Below are 22,186 nucleotides of genomic sequence, written 5' to 3' on the forward strand. Positions count from 1 at the left end.
AGAGAGAGAGAGAGAGAGAGAGAGAGAGAGAGAGAGAGAGAGAGAGAGAGAGAAACTTCATTTATTTTACTCTTTACTAAGCCACTATACTTTGTGGCTCCACTGTTTATTCACGTCCAACTCTTCTTGACCCCAAATATTGTAGCCCTTCTGGTTCATGGGGGTTTTTTGTCAAAGATAATGGAGTGGTTTACCATTTCCTTTTCTGGTGTCTCACCTTTTGTCAGAACTCTCTACTATACCTTTTCTATCTTGGGTAACCCTGGAAAGCACTGCTAATAGTTGCATTGAGCTAGGCAGGCACCTCCACCACAACAAGGCAGTGATACAGAAGAGGAAGATAATAGTACTTATATTTTTAGATAGCCTTAGTGTTCATATTCAGTAATTTTGAGGATACTTTGTGCTTTGGTTATTTTACATTGGACAGCCTAAAATATGTTTTGAATTGAAGTAATCATAATAAAAATGATTGACATTTACATAAAATTTATTATTCACAGAGGATTTGATAGACACTAATTTGATCCTCAAACTATCCCAGTGATTTAGGTACTTTATTCTTTAACTGATTTTGTAAATGGGAAAACTAAGCGTTATAGAGATCAAATGTCTTATCCAAGTTAGGAGGGTAAGCACCAAAGCTGTATCTCAAGTCCTAGACTTTGGACACAAAATTTGTTGGTTTTCTTAATACATGAGTAGTTCTTACCATTTTTTTTAAAAATGAAGAATCTTTGAAATACGTGTTTACATTTTTAATGAGTTTTGAATAAAAACATTGTTAAGAATTTAGGGTCTATAAAAGATGCCAAACTTGGGGGGGTTGTTTTAATGACTTGATGCTTAAAATTAAATAAGAATTTAATGTATTTATTATGTATAGGTAAGGTATCAATGCAAATGAAATTTATTTCAACTGGGCCTTTAAGGATGGAAGTATTTTTCATAAAGAAAAAGGGGGGGGGGCGATAATGCTGAGTGACATCATTGAGAAGAGAAAAAGCAAGATTTGGAAAAGAGCAAGGAATATTTGGGGAAAAGTAAGCATCCTGGTTTGCCTAGTGTAATATATGTATAGGAAAATATTCAGAGATGTTTACCCATATTATGCAAGCCCTATCTTAGCATTATAGATCTAGTGCTAGAACTAGGGACATCAGAAGCCATGGAGTCCCATTACCCTTCAAGTTTATTTTACATATTTCCTTTACTTGCAGTATACCTTATCCTCATTCTGATGAGGAGTGAACTTTTCTGTCAGTCAGCAGAAGGGTTTCTTGGCATGAGTTTCCTCAAATTTATTTGTTTTGGGCAAATCTTTCCTGATAATTGGTCATTTGTTAAGTGTTTCCTGTTGTCTTCACTAGTGGGGTAAGAGATAGGCATCTTTTTTTAGGTGTATGCAGTTGGGTTCTAGACAATTTGATGCTTAAGGATTTTTCCCCACCCTGGCATGTATGAGTGAAACGTTGACTTTAATTCATATGAAACGTTGAATTATGCCTAAAATGTGCAGATGTATTAGATTTTGCCTACAACATCAACCTGTCAACAAATATCATTGTCCTGTGTGTCATATGTGTCAGGCACTATACTAGGCTTTGAGAATATAAGCATAAAAAATAAAACAACTACTTTCAGTGAGCTTACTAGGAGGAAACAAATACATATAAAAGTTCATAAATATATAGATACATTCATATACACATCCATGTACACATACAGAAGGCAGTTAAATACCAAGTGGTTTGAGGGGAGCACTAACAGTTGGGAATACATGTTTTAAACTCCTGACAGTTAAGATGCTTAACTTTCTGCATTTTGTACGGTATGATTAATAGATATTTTTGGTAATGATATCTTTTACAACTAAATTTTTCCGACTCTAATGTATAGTTTAAAAAGTGGTTGGACACTGTAACAGTGTGGATTTGGAGCAAATCAAGGATAACTAAGCACTTATCTTGGAAGAGGACTGCTAATCCACACTGTTACAACATCTATTTTTTGAGACACTTTTTGTCAATATTTCTAAAATTAGATTACTGCGATTTCTATAGTGTTTGACACAATATCTACTCTTTCAGTTTTTAAGCAAAACAATATTCATTAGCTTACTGAATAAAGTCTAAACTTTATAATGTCATTCAAGGTGCTCTACCATTAGACCCCTAGCTATATCTATGTCTCTGTCTTCATCTCTCTCTCTCCATGTAGATAATAGATATAGATATAGATATAGATATAGATATAGATATACATATACATATACATATACATATACATATACTATGCTAGTCAAACCAAGATTCTTACTTTTCTCCAAATATTCCTTGCTGTTTTCCAACTCTTGATTTTTCTGCTGTCATTGATTTTACTCAGCTTTATCAACCCTTTTTTTGTTCTATAAAAAAATCTTTAAAGACTCAGTTCAAATGCTGTCTCTTCCTTAAAGTCTCCTACATCAATCTCTAAATTCCATATTGAACTTTGATTTTACCATTGTTATGGCATTAACACAAAAGGCTTTGATTTTTTTTAACACATCTTAGGATCACAGATTTTAGAGATGCAAATTAGATGTAATTCATAGGTTTTAGAAATCATCTAGTCTCATTCCTCATTTTAAAAATGAGGAACTTGAGGCAGGTGAAATCATATGTTTAATATAGTATAGATAGTGAATAGAAGGTAAGCTTCTTGAGGGCAGGATTATTTTTTTGTCTTTGTAATAGCAAATTCATAGCATATAGTCAAAACATAATAAAGATTTGGTGAATTCTTCATGAGCAAAACTGGAATTTGAAATTTGAAAATACAGTATTTTTCTTAAAAGGAGGAAAGCAAAGCTTTTCTAGAACAGAACATGTATATGTTACATTCTCCATGATATAAAGTACTATGCTTTGCACATAATAAATGCTGAATGAATGAATGCATGAACATGTCTTACTCATCTCACGGTATCCATTCCTAATTCATCTAAAGATAGACATAACTGGGATATTTTCCTACATATTTTATTAGTTTGATATATACATCATTTTGAAAGGTTTGACCTTCATTTACTTTGAAGTTATGAAAATGTGGATTATTTTTCTTTGTCCTCTAAGACTTAATAGATAATAGAACATGACCTTATGATAGAAAATAGATATTCTGACTTGGTTTTCATTTCTACTGCCTGTAAAGAAAAAGTACCATATTTTTACTTCCATCTGCTTTGATTCAACTGTTTATAATACTCTTAGCTTCTTAGGATTGGACTGCCTCTCCCTCTTGAGGTTTTAGAAAACTTCTTTTAGAAAAATAGAAAAAAGTATATCTTTCTGAGGTGTTGTCCTTCAGAGTTCGAATTCATCCTAATAAATCCCCAAAAGACAATTAATATGAGGTAATTGGATTATTATTAAGAGAATTTTTTATATTGGACAAAATAGGGTTTTTTTTGTGGAGAGATAAGATGTAAATAAAACCATAGCAAGATAAAAACTAAGTCCAAATTAAGGTTTTTTGCTTAAAAGAAAACATTGTGTCTATGTCTTTAATTGTTTTTGCTATCCAAAGGTGAAACTTTGGGATTATTTGTACCTATTCTTTTATCCATTTATTTCAGTCCTATTTCTATAGCTGCTTTTATTCATTCCATTATAGTTAATTGAAAAACAGTAAATTATTTGATTTGTGGCAAAAGCAATTGAGCGTCCAAAAAGGAATGAGTTCCAAGCTGAAGTGTCTTCAACAACATCCAAGGTTACTAAGAAAGGTCAGGGGGAATGAGGATTGAGAAGAATAACTTAGGAGGTTATTGGCGATTTTGGAGACAACCATTCAGTTAGAATAACAAGGATAGGAGGCTTGCAAGTAGGGTGAAGAAGAGAAAGTAACTGATGAAGAAAGAGATATACAATGTACATGATAGGGAGTTCAGATATGAATTAGACTATTAAGGTCCTTCCCTAATCTGAATGTTTGATTCTAGAATAGTTAGGTCATGATTTAAAAACAGAATGTTTTGTTGATTTCCATATGCTCAGTTCAACTTTTCTTCCTCTCTCTCTCTCTTTTAAAACACAGAAACAAATAAAAAATGGTGTGTTTTGGAAGGGGGCTTCTTGAGTTATTATGAAAATGATAAGGCAACAACTCCTAATGGCACGATTAATATGAATGAAGTTATCTGCCTTGCAATACACAAAGAGGACTTCTATATAAACACCGGGTAGGTTCTGAAATTAGATGCTTCAGATGTAAAATAATGTATTTATGCATTTTAAAAAAAAAGAAAATCTTATACATTTTTATTGCTGCCCCATACAATTCATGGACTTTCTGTTCTTTCTTTTAGAAGAAAAAAAACTATTAAGTATAGTCTCCAATAAAAAGATTTCCATTCATTGAAAAGCTATTAGATTTGGTGTTTAAGGATCTGTGTTCAAATTCCATCTCTGTTACTCATAAGCTAAGCTTGGATAAATCACTTAGCTTCTCTTTGCACTTTAGTTTCCCAATCTACCATTATAAAAGGGCTGTCAAATAATGTCTAAAATCCTTCCCATCTCTACATCTATGATTTCTTTGATTCAAAGATGTCTTTAAAAAGTTTTAAAATGATGTTTATAAAAAAAGGAAACTCCAAAATATCAAAATTAATTGGCATTATCTAAATAACCTTCCTTTATTCCATTGCTTTAAAGTAATTTTTTAGGTGTATCTAATTTTTTTAAAAATATAATTGAGAATTAATATTATGATCTGTAATAAATAATTACAATAATACTAGCCCACAAAAGAAGAGATAATAAAATGAATTTTTATATAGACATCAGGTTGGAATATTGAAGAATATTCATTTGGTAATATGAAAATAGTGAATTCTGTATCTGGATTAAACTTTAAGTTATTTTTCTAAACATTTTGCTGAGGGCCGTTACTGGAGTTTTAATATACCATATGTCTTCATTTGGCAAAAAAAATTGCTGAAGAGTTTAATTCTTATATGTAATAAGGTTCATTTTTGGAATGCTTTGTAATTTAATATAACTTATTTGCAACTTGCAAATTCCTTCGGAAACTTGATCTCCTTACTAAGCGAAGAGCTATGGTAGCCAAAGATAACAACACTTAAGACAATAAACTCATTTATAAAACTCTGAGAGGAGGAGAGTTGAAATTTATGAACAGTATTGATGAATAAAATACCAGTATAGACTTACAAGTCAGCCAAAAGCTGGATATGATACCCAATTAAGCCATAAGCCTGAGTATTTAAAGATGAAATTAAAAGAATGATAGAGAAAAATCTTTATATTTCTAGATATGTAGATAGACCTAACATGTTTATAAATATAGCTTATATAATGCTGATATATAACACACAGGTACTTAATTTTTTCATCTTTATAAAACCTTTTCAAACCAATAAAATTAATGATGGGCATTTCTATAGTGTCTTAAATTGTGTTACTTTATATATGTTATTTCATTTTTGCCTTACAACAATCCTTTGAAGTATGTACTGCAGAAATCCACATGTATCAAGGGAATTTTTGATTAAAAAATGTGAAGGAAAGTTGCTTTTCTACAACATATTATATTTTCTCAGTCACCCAATGAGGATCTGATTTTGATTTTTAAAATCATTTGGCTGGGATTCAGAATGCAATCTTCAAGGCTCTTCTGGTTGTTTTGTTTTGTTTTGTTTTTCCAAAAAATCAGGTTTCTTGAAGTTCCAACCACATGTAAATAAAGATTGTATAAGATCACTTGATAAATATTTTACCAAAATTCTTCAAAAAATACTACATTCTCAGAGGAGGGACTGCAGGAGAGGAAACATATAGGAAAAACAACTGCATGAACGCATGGGTCGGGGTGGACATGATTGAGGGTGTAGACTCGAAACTACCACACCAATGCAACTACCAACAATTTGGAAATTGGTCTTGATCAAGGACACATGACAAAACTAGTGGAAATGCGCATGGGTAGGGGGGGTGCGGGGGGGGTTGAAGGGGAAAGGAGGAGCATGAATCATGTAACCATGTTAAAAATGAATATTAATAAATGTAAAAAAAAATAAAAAAAAATACTACATTCTTACAAATAATGGAATGCCACAGTTATTTTAGAATCAAAATTATGAGTAGTGATCCAAAGGGCAATGGAGAAGAGTTGATGAAAATAATTAGTCTGTAGTATATCACTACTGATGTCCTGTATGTTCAAGAAGAAGAAAAAAAGATATCTATGAAATAAATGTTTGAAAATATGAAAAAACTGGTGATGCTGAGAAGGCAAATGATAGCAGATAGACAATACGGGTGCTGCATTGATGCCCTTAGAAGAGCTACTGTTGTCATATCTTCCCATCTTTAAAACTATCATCTTGATCCTTAGTAAAATGACAATTTTTATGTTTTTAGCATTTAATTGAATATTGTGTTTTCTTGGCCTACAGAATACACAAATTTTTTTAAAATTCCAAATAATTTTGGTAAATGGAGTGATAATTTAAAAACAAAATAAATAATACCAGCTAATATTTACATAACTCCTTGAAGGTTTGCAAAGAGGTTCACATATTCCATAAAATATAAATTTTTGACTGGCTTATCTTTCCACCTTTATTTCTTATTCTTCCCCTTTATTTTGTTCCTATTATAGCCAAATTAGTCTGCTTACAGTTTTTTAATTCTTGTCCTGCTTTTTCTGTATCTATGTATTTGCTTACTTTGTCATTCCTGGATAAATGACCATCTTTTCACTTTCTTTGTCTGTTGAAGTATCTCTTTTTTTTTTTTCAAGGAACAACACAGATGCCATCATCTCTACATAGCTTTGCTTTCTAGCTGAGAGTCATCTGGCCTTCATATTTCTTCTCTTCCTATTCTTTTTTTTAATTAAATTAAAAAAAATTTTATACCCTTACCTTTCATCTTGGAGTCAATACTGTGTATTGGCTCCAAGGCAGAAAACTGGGAAGGGGGTGCAGCTGGGTAGCTCAGTGGATTGAAAGCCAGGCCTGGAGATGGGAGGTCCTAAGTTCAAATCTGACCTCAGACACTTTCTAGCTGTGTGACCCTGGTCAAGTCACTTAACCCCCAATGCCTAGCCCTTACCACTTTTCGTCTTGGAGTCAATACTGTGTTTTGGCTCCTGGGTGGAAGAGTGGTAAGGGTAGGCAATGGGGATCAAGTGACTTGACCAGGGTCACACAGCTAGAAAGTGTCTGAGGTCAGATTTGAACCTAGGACTCCCATCTCTAGGTCTGGCTCTCAATCCACTGAGCTACAGAGGTTCTCCCCCCTATTATTCTTGAGTATACTTCTAACCTTCCATTCTCTCCCTAGTAAACTAAAATCTTTGAGTCTTTTATTTTGACTCTAATCTAGTTTTGTATCTCCAAAATCCATGACATTGTCTATAATAACTGCTTACTCACTCTGAATTGAATTGGATTCTAACTTTTATTCCTCTCTCTTGCAAAAGCCTTTAGTCCTATTTGTCTCCCTCCTTCTCTCTGGACCTTAATTCTGAAAATATGTCATTTAGACTTTTTGGCAACATATTCATTTTATTTTTAAAACCTTGAAAATCATCAGTATTGTTTTGTGTGTAGTGCCAGATTTCACTAAACTAAAATCAGTTCTTTGTATTCTGAAATAAATAATATTGTAGGTATTTGCCAATGCTTTTATTTAGAAACACTCTGAGTACCATTTTTTGGGAAGCATTTAGAACTGTTTGACAAGGAAAATTTTTGAAAATTCATTGTCACTGCTATCACAAATTCATCAGAGTTGCTTCTTAGGTTTTTCCTTTCCGCTGGTATTCCACACATCAAACGTGGATTGTCAGCATCAAGTACTTTATGGCCTTACCATCCCCACCACTTTGATGAGCAATTTTGTAACTCTGTTGTTATCACTGAATACAGATTGCAACCCAGCCAAGAGTAGTGTGTGAATATGTGCATGTGTGTGCCTGTATATATGTGTGTGTTTGAATGAAGCACTATTATAATTTTTGCCAAGATTAATTCTAGACAACAGAATCTGTGTTGGAAGGCATGTCTTGGGTCATCCAAGCTAATCCATCCTGAAACAGGAATTCCTGGTGCTCTCTTTCTCCAGGATTCCCATTCCTGGTCATTTCCCCAGATCCTTGTGTCTGCTTCCTTCCCTCTCCACTTTCTGGGTGCAAGCTCAGTGGTTGTGCTTCCTACCAGAAGAGAGAAGCCAGAATCTAACCCCACAGTCTGTTTGTATCTTAGTGCATTGCTATTTGCTATTAATAAATAATACACGGGCTATCAGAAATGTTCTGCAAAGCTTTGTGACCCTGGGCAAGTCACTTGACCCCCATTGCCCACCCTTACTACTCTTCCACCTATGAGCCAATACACAGAAGTTAAGGGTTTTAAAAAAAATAAACCAAAAAAAAAAAAAAAAAGAAATGTTTTGCAAAATGGAATTATTTCAAGGTATTAAAGTAAGAATAGGTAGAAGACAAAATTTGCTCTTCCACTTCCTTATTAGTTGCCTCAATTTTTTAAAATTTAATTAAAAAAATTTTTTTTTGTTACATGATTTGGTTATCTCTCTCCCCTCTTTCCTCCTTCCTCCCTGAGTTGTCAAGCAATTCCACTGAGTTATACATGTATTAGTTGCCTCAATTCTTAAGAAACTTGATAACAGAAGCTGTTCTGTTTCTTTGTACACATTGAGTCTTGCATATAGTAGACAGATATTTGTTGAATGCACAACAGGCGCCCCTTTGCGTGTTATCTGCCTCCAATAGAATGTAAGAACCTTGAGGGCTGCTAGGTGGCTCTGTGGATTGAGAGCCTCGCCTGGAGATGAGAGGTTCAAATCTGGTCTCAGATGCTTTCTCTCTCTGTGACCCTGGGCAAGTCACTTGACCCCCATTTTCTAGCCCTTACCACTCTTCTGCCTTGGAACCAATGCACAGTATTGGATCTAAGACAGGAGGCAAGGATTAAAAAAAAAAAAAGAATGTAAGAGCCTTGAGGGTACCAACTGTTTTGCTTTCTGCTATTTGTATCTTCAGAGTCTGATATACAGTGAATACTGCATAAATGTGTTATCATTTAAGTAATGTTACTTTCAAAAGTAAATATTAAAATAAAATTTAATATTTTACAATTGTAATTAATGCTTATATATTAATGAGAACTTCTTTATAGTAGAGGAAAGATAATTGTAAAATTGTTTAATTTATATATAATTATAACAAATATATTTCCATTATCATATAACAATTTCCATGTACCACATGATGTGAGTCATAATTATGGTACATTAAAGCTCATTGGACCTTTTTTTTTCACTTGAATAAATGTTCTTATTAACAGTTGATTTATTTTAATCTTAGTAACATTTTCATTCTGAGTAAATTAGCCATGCATTGAGTGTGTTTTAATACCATGAAATTGTAGAGTAAATTAAGTTGTTTAGAAGCAATGACTTCATTGCTGAATTAATTACAACTTAAAATAATTCAAATTATTTCAATAAAAATAGAAGAATGACTAAAAATAATGGTGCAGTCACAGGAAAAGTCGGGAAAGCACATTATTTGGGTTCTTTGTCTGAGTAGACAGGAAAATCTTGAAGATTTCACATTTTCCCCCCTTTCTTCACTTTTAGCTAAATCACCATAAAATGATATTCAGATGAGATTTAGAACTCGATCCTCAAAATTCACATTTTGAGTCATTTGGCAAATTATTTTCTCTGTAGGCAACCCTTTTAGTTGGTATCTATTTGCCACAGTCTGGTGTAAAAGTGTAATGGAATTACAGAATTGCAGAGTACGAATAGATATCAGAGCTATCTAGGAAAATGCTGTCCAAATCATGAATCTCATTTATACTGTGCTGAAAAAGTGGCCATTTAGCCTTCACTTGAAGTGATGGAACTAAATATGTCCTGTTGAATTGAATAAGAATCTCTCATTATCTCCCTTTTTTAAACAGCTCTAATTATTGAAAATTTATTCTTTTACTGGCATAATTCATACCCAAAATATTGCCTTTTACCTGAAACCTTTCCTAGCATGGATATAAATAGAATAGCTAGTAACAATCATCCTTCATCTTTATCTGATTGTACTTTCTATTTATCATATGCATTTGTTATATTGTAATTTCTTATACAGTCACTATTTATTAAGCCCTTCATATGTTCTAGGCACAATGCTAAGGGATGGAAATGCAAAGAAAAGCAAATAATAGCCCTTAATTTCAAGGAACTAGTATTCTAATAGGAGAGACAACAGCCAAATAACTAGGGATATAGGAGATATATTGAGAACAGATGGAAAATAGATGGAAAGTTATCCTTTTTCATGTTTAGTCTATAAATACTGTGTGAATGGGACCTATGACCTACTAGGCACAATATATTATTGTTATTTACTTATATTTAAGCCACCATTTGGCAGAATAAATTTAGAGCATTTGTCATTTAGTAAATTGAAAGAATTAAAAACTTTTGTCTTTTTAGGTACCTTAATCTTTCTTATACTATACTATCAATGCACATCGTTATTTTTCCCAATACCTTCTGCATTTAGGTAATTGAAAACCTTGAGTTCCAGGTTGCTTAATTTTTTAAATTTAAGACACACTTGTAAATTTTGCTCTTTCTTTTCTCTTCTCTCTCTCTCTTTTTTTTTTTTTTTTGTAGACCCATCTTTACCTTTGAAATATATTTAGTCTCTGAGCGTGCTTTTTTATTTGGTGCTGAAACTTCTCAGATTCAAAGAAAATGGACCCAGGCAATAGCAAAGGTAACTTCCTTCATTAATTCATCTGACAAATGTGATCTTAATTGTAACAAGAAATGTGTAGAAGCCTTCCTGAGAGCGATCTTGGTTATATTTAGGACAATTAGATATTGTTATCACGATGTAAGTTTTATGATTTTATATGTTTATTTTTTGAATGATTACATATACTTAATATGTATATAGTATATTACCTAAAATATATATCTTATCCTATTTGTATGTAAAATATTATTTTATATACATAGTGTGTATGAACATAAATATTAATATATAATGTAAATACATGAACGATTTGTGCTTTTTTTTCTTTGAAAGCAAACTCCTAATGTAGAAACCCCCAACTCAGATTTTAATCTGTCTCTTACTTAGGAGATATGTCCTAGGGAATGTTTTGAGACATTGGCAGATTAAGTGACTTGCCCACAGTGTCACAGTAGTTAAGTATTGGGGCAATTTGAACCCAAGTCTTTGTAATTTCTTGCCTAGTATACTATTTATGTTGTTATGGCTCCTTCTTTATTATATTTATATTATAGAAAAATTTAAGTATGTTGTTACTATCATCATCTTGGCATCTTGAGGCTAAATATTGTATAAATATTTTTGTATAAATTGAAGTATAAACTATATAAATTGAAATAAATTTTTGGAATTAGTATTCAAGTTTTGTTATCATCTTTCCCACCCCACAAAGAACAAGAGAATGTTTTCCTTAGTATATCAATTAGGAATGAATGCCAAAAGTATATTTCTTTATTAAATGATATGATAGCAGCTTAAAGATCAAAGTTATTATACTCTCAAAATAACCCAAAATTTCCTAAATAGTAGAAGAACAAAATTATTTTTTCAAAAAAATTATTTTGGTTAAGTATTTCATTTATAGTTAGTTTACTTTGTCCTTTTCACACTTTTGGAAATGAGAGGTTTTTAATTTTCATTAGGTTAATTTCTTCTTTATCCTTGCTTTTATAGCATTTTGTTCCTTTTGTTGCTGAAAACTTAGCAGAAGCTGAGTACGATTTGATTGGTCAGTTGTACTACAAAGATTGCCATACCTTGGATCAGTGGAGAAAAGGATGGTTTGCTATGGACAAGTCTAGACTACATTTTTGTCTTCAAATGGAAAATGCTGAAGAAGAATTGATGTATTTAAGGAGATTACAGGAGCTAAGTATGATTTCCTTATTTTGTTTTTCCTTAAAATAGACATTTCAATTTTTTAAATTTTAAGTAAAAATCTTGAAAATACAAATGGGTACTAATTTATCTACATATTTGTAGAAATTTAGTATATATATTTAGTTATCATGAATAAATTATTTCCTACTACATAATAAAAACAATGGTGGTTCCCAGTTCCTGGCATTTTACAGTTAAATAAATACTTTCCTTGCAATAATCTAGTGAGTTTTGCATTTCGGGTAAGTGGCCGTGATATCTTCATTTTACAGATGAGAAAACCAATTTAATGAGGTTAAGTGACTACCTTGTAGCCTTTCTGCTAGAGGAACTGACAGATTTTGAGCTAGAACAGACACTTGGGAGTATTTAACCCAATCCACTCTTTAACAGATTAAAAGCTTAATGAGGTGAATGTGATTTGACCAGCAGTAACTGAAAGTGCAGTGGACAGTGTTCTAAGCATGGTGTCTGGAGAGCCCAAGTTCAAATTCAGCTTAGATATTTACTGACTGTGTGACTGTGGGCAAGTCACTCAACTACCACCTGTGCTGGTTTCCTCAGCTTTAAAAGAGGGGTAATCATAGCATCTACTTGTCGAGATGGTTGTGAGGATCAAACAAGATATTTATAAAAGCACTTAGTACAGTACAGATTTTCAACCCAGATCTTCTAATTCCAAATCCATTTCTCTCCACTAAACAATGTGATTGATTTTATGATCTTGCTTAGAAATAAAGTTGAAAGCTTTATAGATATCTACATAATGTCCTTTTTTCTACTTCTAGCCATCACTCATCATGGGGGGTGGGGGGTGGAAGGGGGGAAGATCTCTTCTGGCCCCCTAGTCAAGTTTTAAGCTCTACCTTTTAAAATGTTCATTTAGCATTATATAGAAACTTCTTATTATGGAAATGAGACTGGATAGAACCTAATATTTCTATCTGTCATGATTCTTTTATAAATATGTTAGCTAAGATTTTTTTATCAGATGAAATAGTTTAAAATTAATTAATAACATGCTAGATGTTCTTTGAAATGATTATTTGGCATTAATATTTCTACTTTTTCAAATTTACATGCATTTTGTTGACTCATAAGTATGAAAGCATTAAAAAGTTTAAAGTAAATTCTAAAAATTAAAAGGATTAAGCAAATTCTAAAGATGAAATGAATATATCAGGGTAGGGAGGAACTTATCCTAGGGTTGATGAGTATTCATTTAAAAATGAATGGTACTCTTTTAATAAGTCTAATTGCCTTTAAACTTGTTGAATTATAGTAATATTATATTAATATATATTTGTGAATATTTAACAGTATATAAGCATATATTAATTTTCTTAAAATCTTTACCACATTAGAAATTAATTAAAGAAATTAAGGAAATCTGTTTTCCACACTTAATTACCCACACTGGTTGGGGAGTGGAATGTCTAATCAAAAATTGGCTTTATTTGGGTAACACATATTTTTGGTCCTTCCTTTGTGTGTGATTTTTCTGAAAATTCTTGTGGATAATGCTGTAGCATAAAAATCAGCTATGTTTCCATTTAACAAAATCAACTTATGATTTTTTTTTGTTTGGTTTTGTTTTCTTCTAGCAATCAGCACCATGGTTCAAAATGGAGAAAAAATAGATGTCCTACTCTTGGTTGAAAAAGGAAGGTAACAGATTTTTTTTTTTTTTGTATTGTATCTCAGTTTTTCCAAATGGGAGGAAAATATGGTCATTATTATTTTTCTTCTCTTTTGTTGGAAAATCTTTCATTTTACTTTATTTTATCATTCCTCTGTTAGTAAGCACAGTTCACAGAGTGTAATTTAAATATGTCCAGATGACTTTGTTCTTTATTTTGAGTTTTATTTACAAATTTTAGACTATTAGAGATTTTAGGATGAGTCAACACTTTCCTGAGGGCATATACCTAAACTTGTCTTTGAAAGTGGATCCTTTTTACCACTTTAATCTCTTAATATTTATTTTTCTTATCATCTCTGTGATGACTTAGGTAATTTCAACTCCTAATAGTTTCCTAATATTAATTATCTAACAGAGTAAAACATCTTTTCTCCAAAATGTTTAGACTTCATGATAAAATCATCCTATTTCCTCAAGTTACAGTGTTGGGCATTTCTGGAATTTAATAAGCATTTGTTTTGGCATTGAGGATTTAGAAGAAAAAATGTAATAGTCTGTACTTTCAGGAAACGTACTGTCTTTCAGGAGAAAATGTACACTTCAGAAGTAAATACAAAAATGCATAAATAACTTTATTGACAGGAAGGTACTAGAGACTGATTTTAGGACTTTCAGGATTTAAGGATTTCCTTATGGACTTTTGAGGTGTTCTTGGAAGAAAAGTTCCCCCTCCCCCAATCAATAATCCATTCAACTGCCTCCTTGACTTTAATCCTCTTCTTCCCATTTACTTTAACTTGGTTTAGAAATATCTCTTATAAACACTCAGGAGACTACTAAACCAGGTTGTCTAAGAAAATGTTGTATTTTTGATGTTATAGGCATAAATGTCAATTTATATCTTTTGTTCGAATTCTTAATGTCTAGATTTATTAGATAGCTGGGAGTGGAAGACTTATGACTATCATGTGCTCTTTGAATCACAGTAATACTAGTAAAAAGCATTCAGTCCATACTTAAAAGAAAAGTTATTTAATCTGTAAGCACTGCAAAGATCTGTGATTCTATCCACATGTGTGTTCCTTCCAATGATAAACATCTCAACTCCTCCATCACTTGGTAGATGACTTTATACATTACTAAGACCTTAAAAATTCATCACCCTGTGGATGGCTGTTGATGAGCCTCTGCAGACTTTGTTAGGATGGTCCTTAGAATAGGGAAAGAAATCTAGCCTATTTCAGGATCTATTCCTATAGAAAACATTTGGCATTTTGAGTTCAATCCATCTTGCCAGGATGTATAGGTACCATTCCAAATCACCTTCATGCTGTGATGAGTCACTGGAACAAGATGCTGCTAGACAAAATACTCACTAAATAACTCTAAAATTATAGTGTAATTTCTGCTAATATATATGTTAAATATTCTTTTGTTGTGCCTTTGATCTAACAGTTTAAAGTAGCCAAGATACAAATGCCAGTCTTGAAATGTTTCAAAAATGTTTATAATGGATGTGGCATGAACATGAAATTATGAGTTCTATATTAGATTTATAAAACTCTGCAGGACAGTTCTACAATACTGTCATTGAAGTAAAATACAAAACTATTTACTTATTTATATTTAAACATCTTATATGAATAATGGTCATTTCACTTGCATGTTTTCTTCAGTATTATCAGTGATCCTCTTAATCTTGAAATCCAGAGTCTCTTCTCAGTCCTTGTCCTTCTTAACACTCAACAGCCTTTGGAACTGTTGATCACCCTCTTCTCCTTGTTCATCTATTCTCTCCAAGTTTTTGTGACTTGGCTCTCTTCTGGTCATTCTCCTAATTGTCAGTCTATTATTTCTGAGTCTCCTTTGTTGGATCTTCATCCAGTTCACACCTATTAAAGTTGTATGCCCTTACAAGGTTTGCTCCTAGGATATCTTCTCTTTTTCTCTTTACTGTTTCATTTGGTGAGTGCAGACCATAGATCGATTTATGCATGTGATTCTCTGATATATTTGTCTGTCTCTAATTTCTCTCCTGTCCTCAAGAGCTCCATCTCCACTCACTAATGAATAACTTAAAGTAGATATCTTTTAAGATATTTTAAAATCCAAGAACTTATTTTTCCCTCAAAATCCTTCCTTATTACTCAGAAGCCATGACTCTTCTCCCAGTCTCTTTCTTTTTCATCTAGCTGTCATCTTCAACTCTTCACTTTCTACTTTCCATCAGTTGCTGAAAGTCTTGACTTCCTTCCTAACATTTCTTATATAAACCCCCTCTCCTTTTAATAGTGTTTATAGTATCTATCCAGCAAAAAACAAGCAAACATAAAGAAAAAAAAAGATAGAAAAAGGAAAATTAGGGTATCTTTATTTCTTCACTGGTTATTCATTTTGTTTCCATAAAGGAAAATATTACAACTCAAGAATAATCAAAATATTAATATCATTAGTAACCTGTCTTAATAATTCTAAATTAACATTTATGGTTGTAATATTTTCATGAAGCATATTAGTATGTTTTCCCTGTTTAATCATATCAATAACCCCCCAAAATAGATGAGATTCTCTGAACAGTGGTCTAGCTACATATTTGGAATATTTCATAATTATATAGTTCATTTCATAATTATAACACTCATTAAATAGACCTGTAATCTAATTACTAAGACTTTTCCCCGGGTGATTTACTATTAATAACAATAATCATTATTTATATGATATAATAATGTTATTAATAATATCATATGTAATGGATATTAATATTACTTTTAAATTAATTAAATTAATAATAATACTGCTGGTAATTGGTGGGTAAAACCCATTAATTTCTGTCCACATTGAGTAGCTTGTTTATGTACTCTAACAAATTTATCACATATCAACCTAATACAGTAGAAACTATTCACAGTTTCTCTGACATTGTGAGGAAACTACATTGACTGTCAAATGGTTATTATTTGTACTCACCACATGATCAGTTCTTGTTTAACATCCTATATACATTCCTTTGTAATTTCTTATATACAACGAGGTTATATAGCCTGTTTGCACACATTGCTTGCATCTCCATTTTCAGTTGCAGGATCCTCAATTTGATTCCTTCAAAGAGTATAAAGTTGCTTGATTCATAGCCACAGAACATCATTGGTTGAGTATTGGTATTAAAAGGATAGGCTTCAGTTTCAAGGAAAAGCTTTGAAGTATTTTGTAATTTCCCCAAATCAAGTCTGCTCTCCCTCTATTATTTGGAAATACTTTGTTCTTTTGAAGACTTTGTTCTATATTTTTAGATTAAATGAACTTTATTGGTTTTCCCTTCAAGTATATTTCATAGAGTAATGGACATTTTTATTGTCTTGTTTGAATACGTAAGCCAGAAACCTTAGTATTATGATCTCAACTGAGAGATGAATAGATTGACAGATGAATGGATAGATGAATGGCTAGTTAAGTAGCAAAAAAAATTTATTATGCTATTGCCACGTGCTGGGGATACATGCCCAATTAAACGAGGAGCCATTGATGATGGAAGACAACACATAAAGGAGAGGCATAAAAGATATGTGTTGAGTGGGGAGAGCATGATGCAGGGATGGCAAAGAAGTGCCAGGGAAGACTGATTCTAGGTGGGATAAGGCTAAAGCTCAACTATCAGAGGCATCAGAGCCTGATGTGTCAGAGGTACAATCTAAGGTCCTTTCAGGGAGACAAGAATGAGGACTTGAGTGGAGCCAGAATAGTGTGAGGATGTCTAGGAAGGATGCCCTTTAACATTATGGGAATTACGACAATGAGCAAAACATGATCCATAAACCAGGAGCTTTAGAATAACCTTATTGAGTAATCTTCCCTCTACTTGGACCCTCTACTATATCTCTTCTGTGACAGTGCTGAATACTTTTGACAAGAATATTGCGCCCCATCCACTGACTTCTTTGACATTAACAAACAGATATTCATTGAATAAGGTTTTTTATTTTGTGATATCTTTTAAAGAATTTTATATAATTTTGACAAATGCATAGTAGGTAATTTGTTGGAGAGGAACCTTTAAAATGATGTTTTGCATTATCGACTACATTTAAAAAACAACAAACAGTTTGCACAATTCACTCAGTGGGATCATGTCATTTCTATATCACCTTTCAGTTATGTGATAATAAAGATATAGTCTACTTTGAAATATTACTTGCCAGACCTTATCTATTTTTTTCCAGTATGTTTATTAGAAATACTCAGAAATAGATAGAATATACCCATAAACATATTGTATAGATCAGTGATTCCCAAAGTGGGTGCTACCGCCCCCTAGTGGGTGCTGCAGTAATCTAGGAGGGCAGTGATGGCCACAGGTACATTTATCTTTCCTATTAATTGCTATTAAAATTTTTAAAAATTTAATTTCCAGGGGGCTAAGTAATATTTTTTCTGGAAAGGAGATGGTAGGCCAAAAAAGTTTGGGAACCATTGGTACAGAGGATTGAATAAAAAAGGCTTTTACTTTAAGTCCTTAATATTTACCATGCCATAAGGCTATAAATAGATAAGTAGAAACAGTCCTTGATATGAAAGAGCTCACATTCTTCCATTAGGGAATGGCATGATTAGACTTGTTCTTTAGGAATATCATTTGAACACCTTGAAAAGCTTGAGTTGGAAATCAAAGAAGGTAAAAACTGGGACATTGTGCTATTGAAATAAGCTAGGTAAGAGGTTTTGTGACTATATGAATAAAAGAGAGGGACAGGGTCAAGAGATCTGTAAATGAATGAATAGGAAAATGAAAATATTTATAAAATGGTTTGACTTTTCAGATTCATCATAAGATCTTGGGGAATCTCCAACCAAACTTTGAGAATCACTGAGTTAGAGAATTATGTTTCCTCTTTAAGTTATATTTAAAAGATTAAAATGCAGGCCTTGCGTTATGGAACCAGGGTGGCAGAGAAGATATGCCAACCTGCCTGATGTCTACCAAATTACCCTCTAACAACTTTGATGTAACATCACAAAATAAATTCCGGAGCAGCAGAATCCACAAAAGGACAGTATTAAACAATTTTTAATCCCAAAACAACTTAGAATGATGGCATAAAAGATTTTTCAGATCAAGATGGAAGTGGAGTATAGACCAGCCTCATCACCACAATTTAGCACAGACTTTGGGAATCAGTAGCAAAAACTCAGCCACAGAAAGTAAGTGGGGTAGACAGCTGCTCCAAGGAGATTATGTGGGTTCTTTGCTGTCTCTGAATGCAAGTCTTACCCATTGCCCCCTACTCAGATCTAGGTCACAGTACTAGGGTGAGGAGGAGAACTAGCACACAATCAGAGATTATGGGCACAGGGAAGCATGCGTTCCTGTTCAGAGGCAGAAAAAAGTTCTTGTAGTTGCTCACAAACCAGAGCACAGGCTGGGAGAGTTATTCAACAGACCTCTCCTTAGGTCATATCATCTTGGAAGAATGGAAAACTATAGATCCCTGAACTAACTCCAAAGGCAGCTGCACAAAGAGCCAGATGCTTGAAATAGTGCTCCCTTTAGGAACAGAACCGATCTAAAACTTATTTTTAAATTAAAAAGTAAAAAAAAAAAGCAGGAAAATGAGCAAAAAACAAAAAAGAAACTCAACGTAGGAAGCTATTTTGGTTTATAGGGAAGGACAAAACATAAGTTCAGAAGACAAGAAGTCAATGCTACTATATCGAAAGCCTCCAAGAAAAATATAAATTGGTGACAAGCCCAAAAATAATTAATGGGGCTCAAAAAGGATAATAAAAAAATCAAATAAGAGAGATAGAAAGAATATTTGGAACAGAAATAAGGATGATGCAGGAAAGTCATGAAAAGATTCTACAGCTTGGTTGTTGGAAAAAAAATACTGAAGAAAATAATACCTTAAAAAATAGAATAAACCAATTGGTAAAAGAGACACAAAAATCCAATGAAGAGAAGAACTTAAAAGCAAAATTGGCAAAATGGGAAAAGATAGGTAAAAATTCAAGGAGAAAAGAACTCCGTAAAAAAGGCAGGATTGACCATGTGGAAAAGGAGGTACAAAAATTCACTGAGGAAAAAAAAGAAACTTTTTAAATAGAATTGTTCAAATGAAAAAGGTGATTCAAAACCTCACTGATGATGATCATGCCTTAAAATTTAGAATTGGGCAAGTGGATGCTAATGACTCCAAGAAACAAATAAAGTCAACAGATTTTTAAAAAAGGAAGAAAATATCTCATTGGAAAAACAACTGATCTGGAAAATAGATTAAGGAGAGATAATCTAAGAATTATTGGACTACTAGAGTTTAGACATCATCTATAAAGAAATTATCAAGCAAAAATGCCCTGTGATATTAGAACCAGAGGATAAAATAGAAATTTAAAGAATTCACTTGTCACTTTCTGAAAAAGAGATCCCTAAAGGACTATTCCCAGGAATATTATATCCAAATTCCAGAATTCCCAGGTCAAGGAGAAAATATTTCATGCAGCCATAAAGAAACAATTCAGATATCTTGGAGCCATAGTCATGATAACACAAGTTTTAGCAGCTTCTACATTATAGGATTGGAGGACCTTTAATATGATAATCCAAAGGCAAAAGAGATAGGACTTCAACCCAGAATCATTTTCCCAGTAATACTGAGCATAATCCTCAAGGGGAAAACCATGGACATTCAGTGAAAAAGATGACTTTCAAATATTCTTGAAGAAAATTCCAGAGCTTTCTGAAAAATTTGACTCTCAATTACAAGAAGCATAAAAGATAAATGGGAAATAGAAATCATAAATAATTCAATAAGTGTAAGCTGCTTAAATCCCTAAATGGGAAAATTATTCTTTTTACTCCTAAGAACTTAATCATTAATAGAAAACTGAAGAGTGTATATAGACAGAGGGCAAAAATGTGAGTTGCATATATCTAAAAAATAAAATTAAGGGGTGAGAAATTAGAATGTATTGGGTGAAAGGGTAAGAGAGAAATAGAATTGGATAAGTTATCTAACATAAAAGAGCCATGAAAGAATTTCTACATTGCTCTTGAACCTTATTCTCATTGGAATTGGCTCAGAGAGACAAGAACATGCATAGTCATGGAGAAAACACTCTAGAGGAAAGTAGGTGGAGAAAAGGAGGGGAACTGATAGAAAAGAGGGCAAAATGGGGGATGTGGTGGTTAGAAGCTAAACATTTTTGAAAATGGGTAGAATAAAAAGAGAGAGAAATGGATAAATGGGTGGTTGGGAAATAGGAGGAAGAGTAATACATTGTAATCATAGTGGCAAAAAAATTTACAAGTCTAATAAATGGCCTTATTTCTCAAATATGAGGTGAATGTATAAGAAAATAGAAGTCATTCTCCAGGTGATAAATGGTCAAAGGATATGAAGCAGCAGTTTTCAGACAAACTGATTTAAAGCTCTCTATAGTCATATAAAAAATGCTCTAAATTCTTATTAGAGGAATGCAAATTAAAACAACTGTGAAGTACTATCCCACACCTATCAGATTGGTGGTTAAAGGAAAATAACAAAAGTTGGAAGGGATTGGGAAAATTAAGATATTAATGTACCAATAGGGGAATTGTGAACTGAGTCAACTATCCTGGAGAACAGTTTGGATCCATGCCCAAAGGGCTATAAAATTATCTTTGACCCAACAATATTATTACTAGGTTCATTTCCCAAAGAGATTTAAAAAAAAAAAAGGCAAAAAGGACCTACATGTACAAAAATATTTAAAGCAGCTCTTTTTGTGGTGGCAAAAAATTAGAAAGTGAGGGTCTACCCACCTATTAGGGAATGGCTGAGTAAGTTATAGTATATATGGTAAGAAATGATGATCGGGAAGAGCTCAGAGAAACCTGGAAAGACTTCCACAAACTGATACAAAGTGAAGTAAGTAGAATCAGGTGAACTCTGTACACAGTGACATCAATATTATATGATGAACAACTGTGATTATTATAATTTAGCTATTTTAAGGAGTCCTATGATCCAAAATAATCCCAAAATATTCATGGTTTTAAAAAAAAAATTCTGCTTGCTTTTAGAGAAAGAACTGAAGGAGTCTGATTCCAGATTAAAGCAAAGTCTTTTCACTTTCTTTAAAATTTTTTTTCTTTAGTTTGAGTTTCCTTCCCCAAAAGGATTAAAATGAGAAAATGCACATGTAAAATCTATATCATGTTGCTTAACATCTTGGGAGAAGGGGAGGAAAAGAGAGAATATTGAGACAAAAAAATTCTTTTAAAGCATGTTAAAAATTTTTTATGGTGTAATTGCAGAAAATATTTTAAAAAAAGAAATAGGAAAAATAGATTTTAAAAAAATATCTCCTTAGACATTTCCTAACTATGTGATCCTGAACAAATCACTTAACCCCAATTGCTTAGCCCTTACTGTTCTTCTGCCTTGGAACCAATACTAATTATCATTTTTAAGATGGAAGTTAATGGTTTAAGGTAAAAAAAAGACTTAGAAAGATTTAAGTATTTAAAGTTTTATGATGTGGAAAAGCAGGCTTAGAGTTATTCTG

The 22,186-nt window shown here is 32.5% G+C and overlaps 1 protein-coding gene across 1 annotated transcript in view; it reads left to right on the forward strand.

The window, feature by feature from the left end:
* ARAP2 (ArfGAP with RhoGAP domain, ankyrin repeat and PH domain 2) overlaps window positions 1–22,186 on the forward strand; it is a 195,566-nt gene that overhangs the window by 100,888 nt on the left and 72,492 nt on the right. Inside the window, exons 15-18 of the mRNA XM_044682425.1 lie at window positions 4,081–4,225; window positions 10,716–10,818; window positions 11,794–11,992; window positions 13,605–13,668. Coding sequence (XP_044538360.1) covers window positions 4,081–4,225; window positions 10,716–10,818; window positions 11,794–11,992; window positions 13,605–13,668 — 511 coding nt within the window. The remainder of the gene's footprint in view (window positions 1–4,080; window positions 4,226–10,715; window positions 10,819–11,793; window positions 11,993–13,604; window positions 13,669–22,186) is intronic.

The sequence above is a fragment of the Gracilinanus agilis genome, chromosome 6, assembly GCF_016433145.1.
Source record: "Gracilinanus agilis isolate LMUSP501 chromosome 6, AgileGrace, whole genome shotgun sequence".
NCBI lineage: Eukaryota > Metazoa > Chordata > Mammalia > Didelphimorphia > Didelphidae > Gracilinanus > Gracilinanus agilis.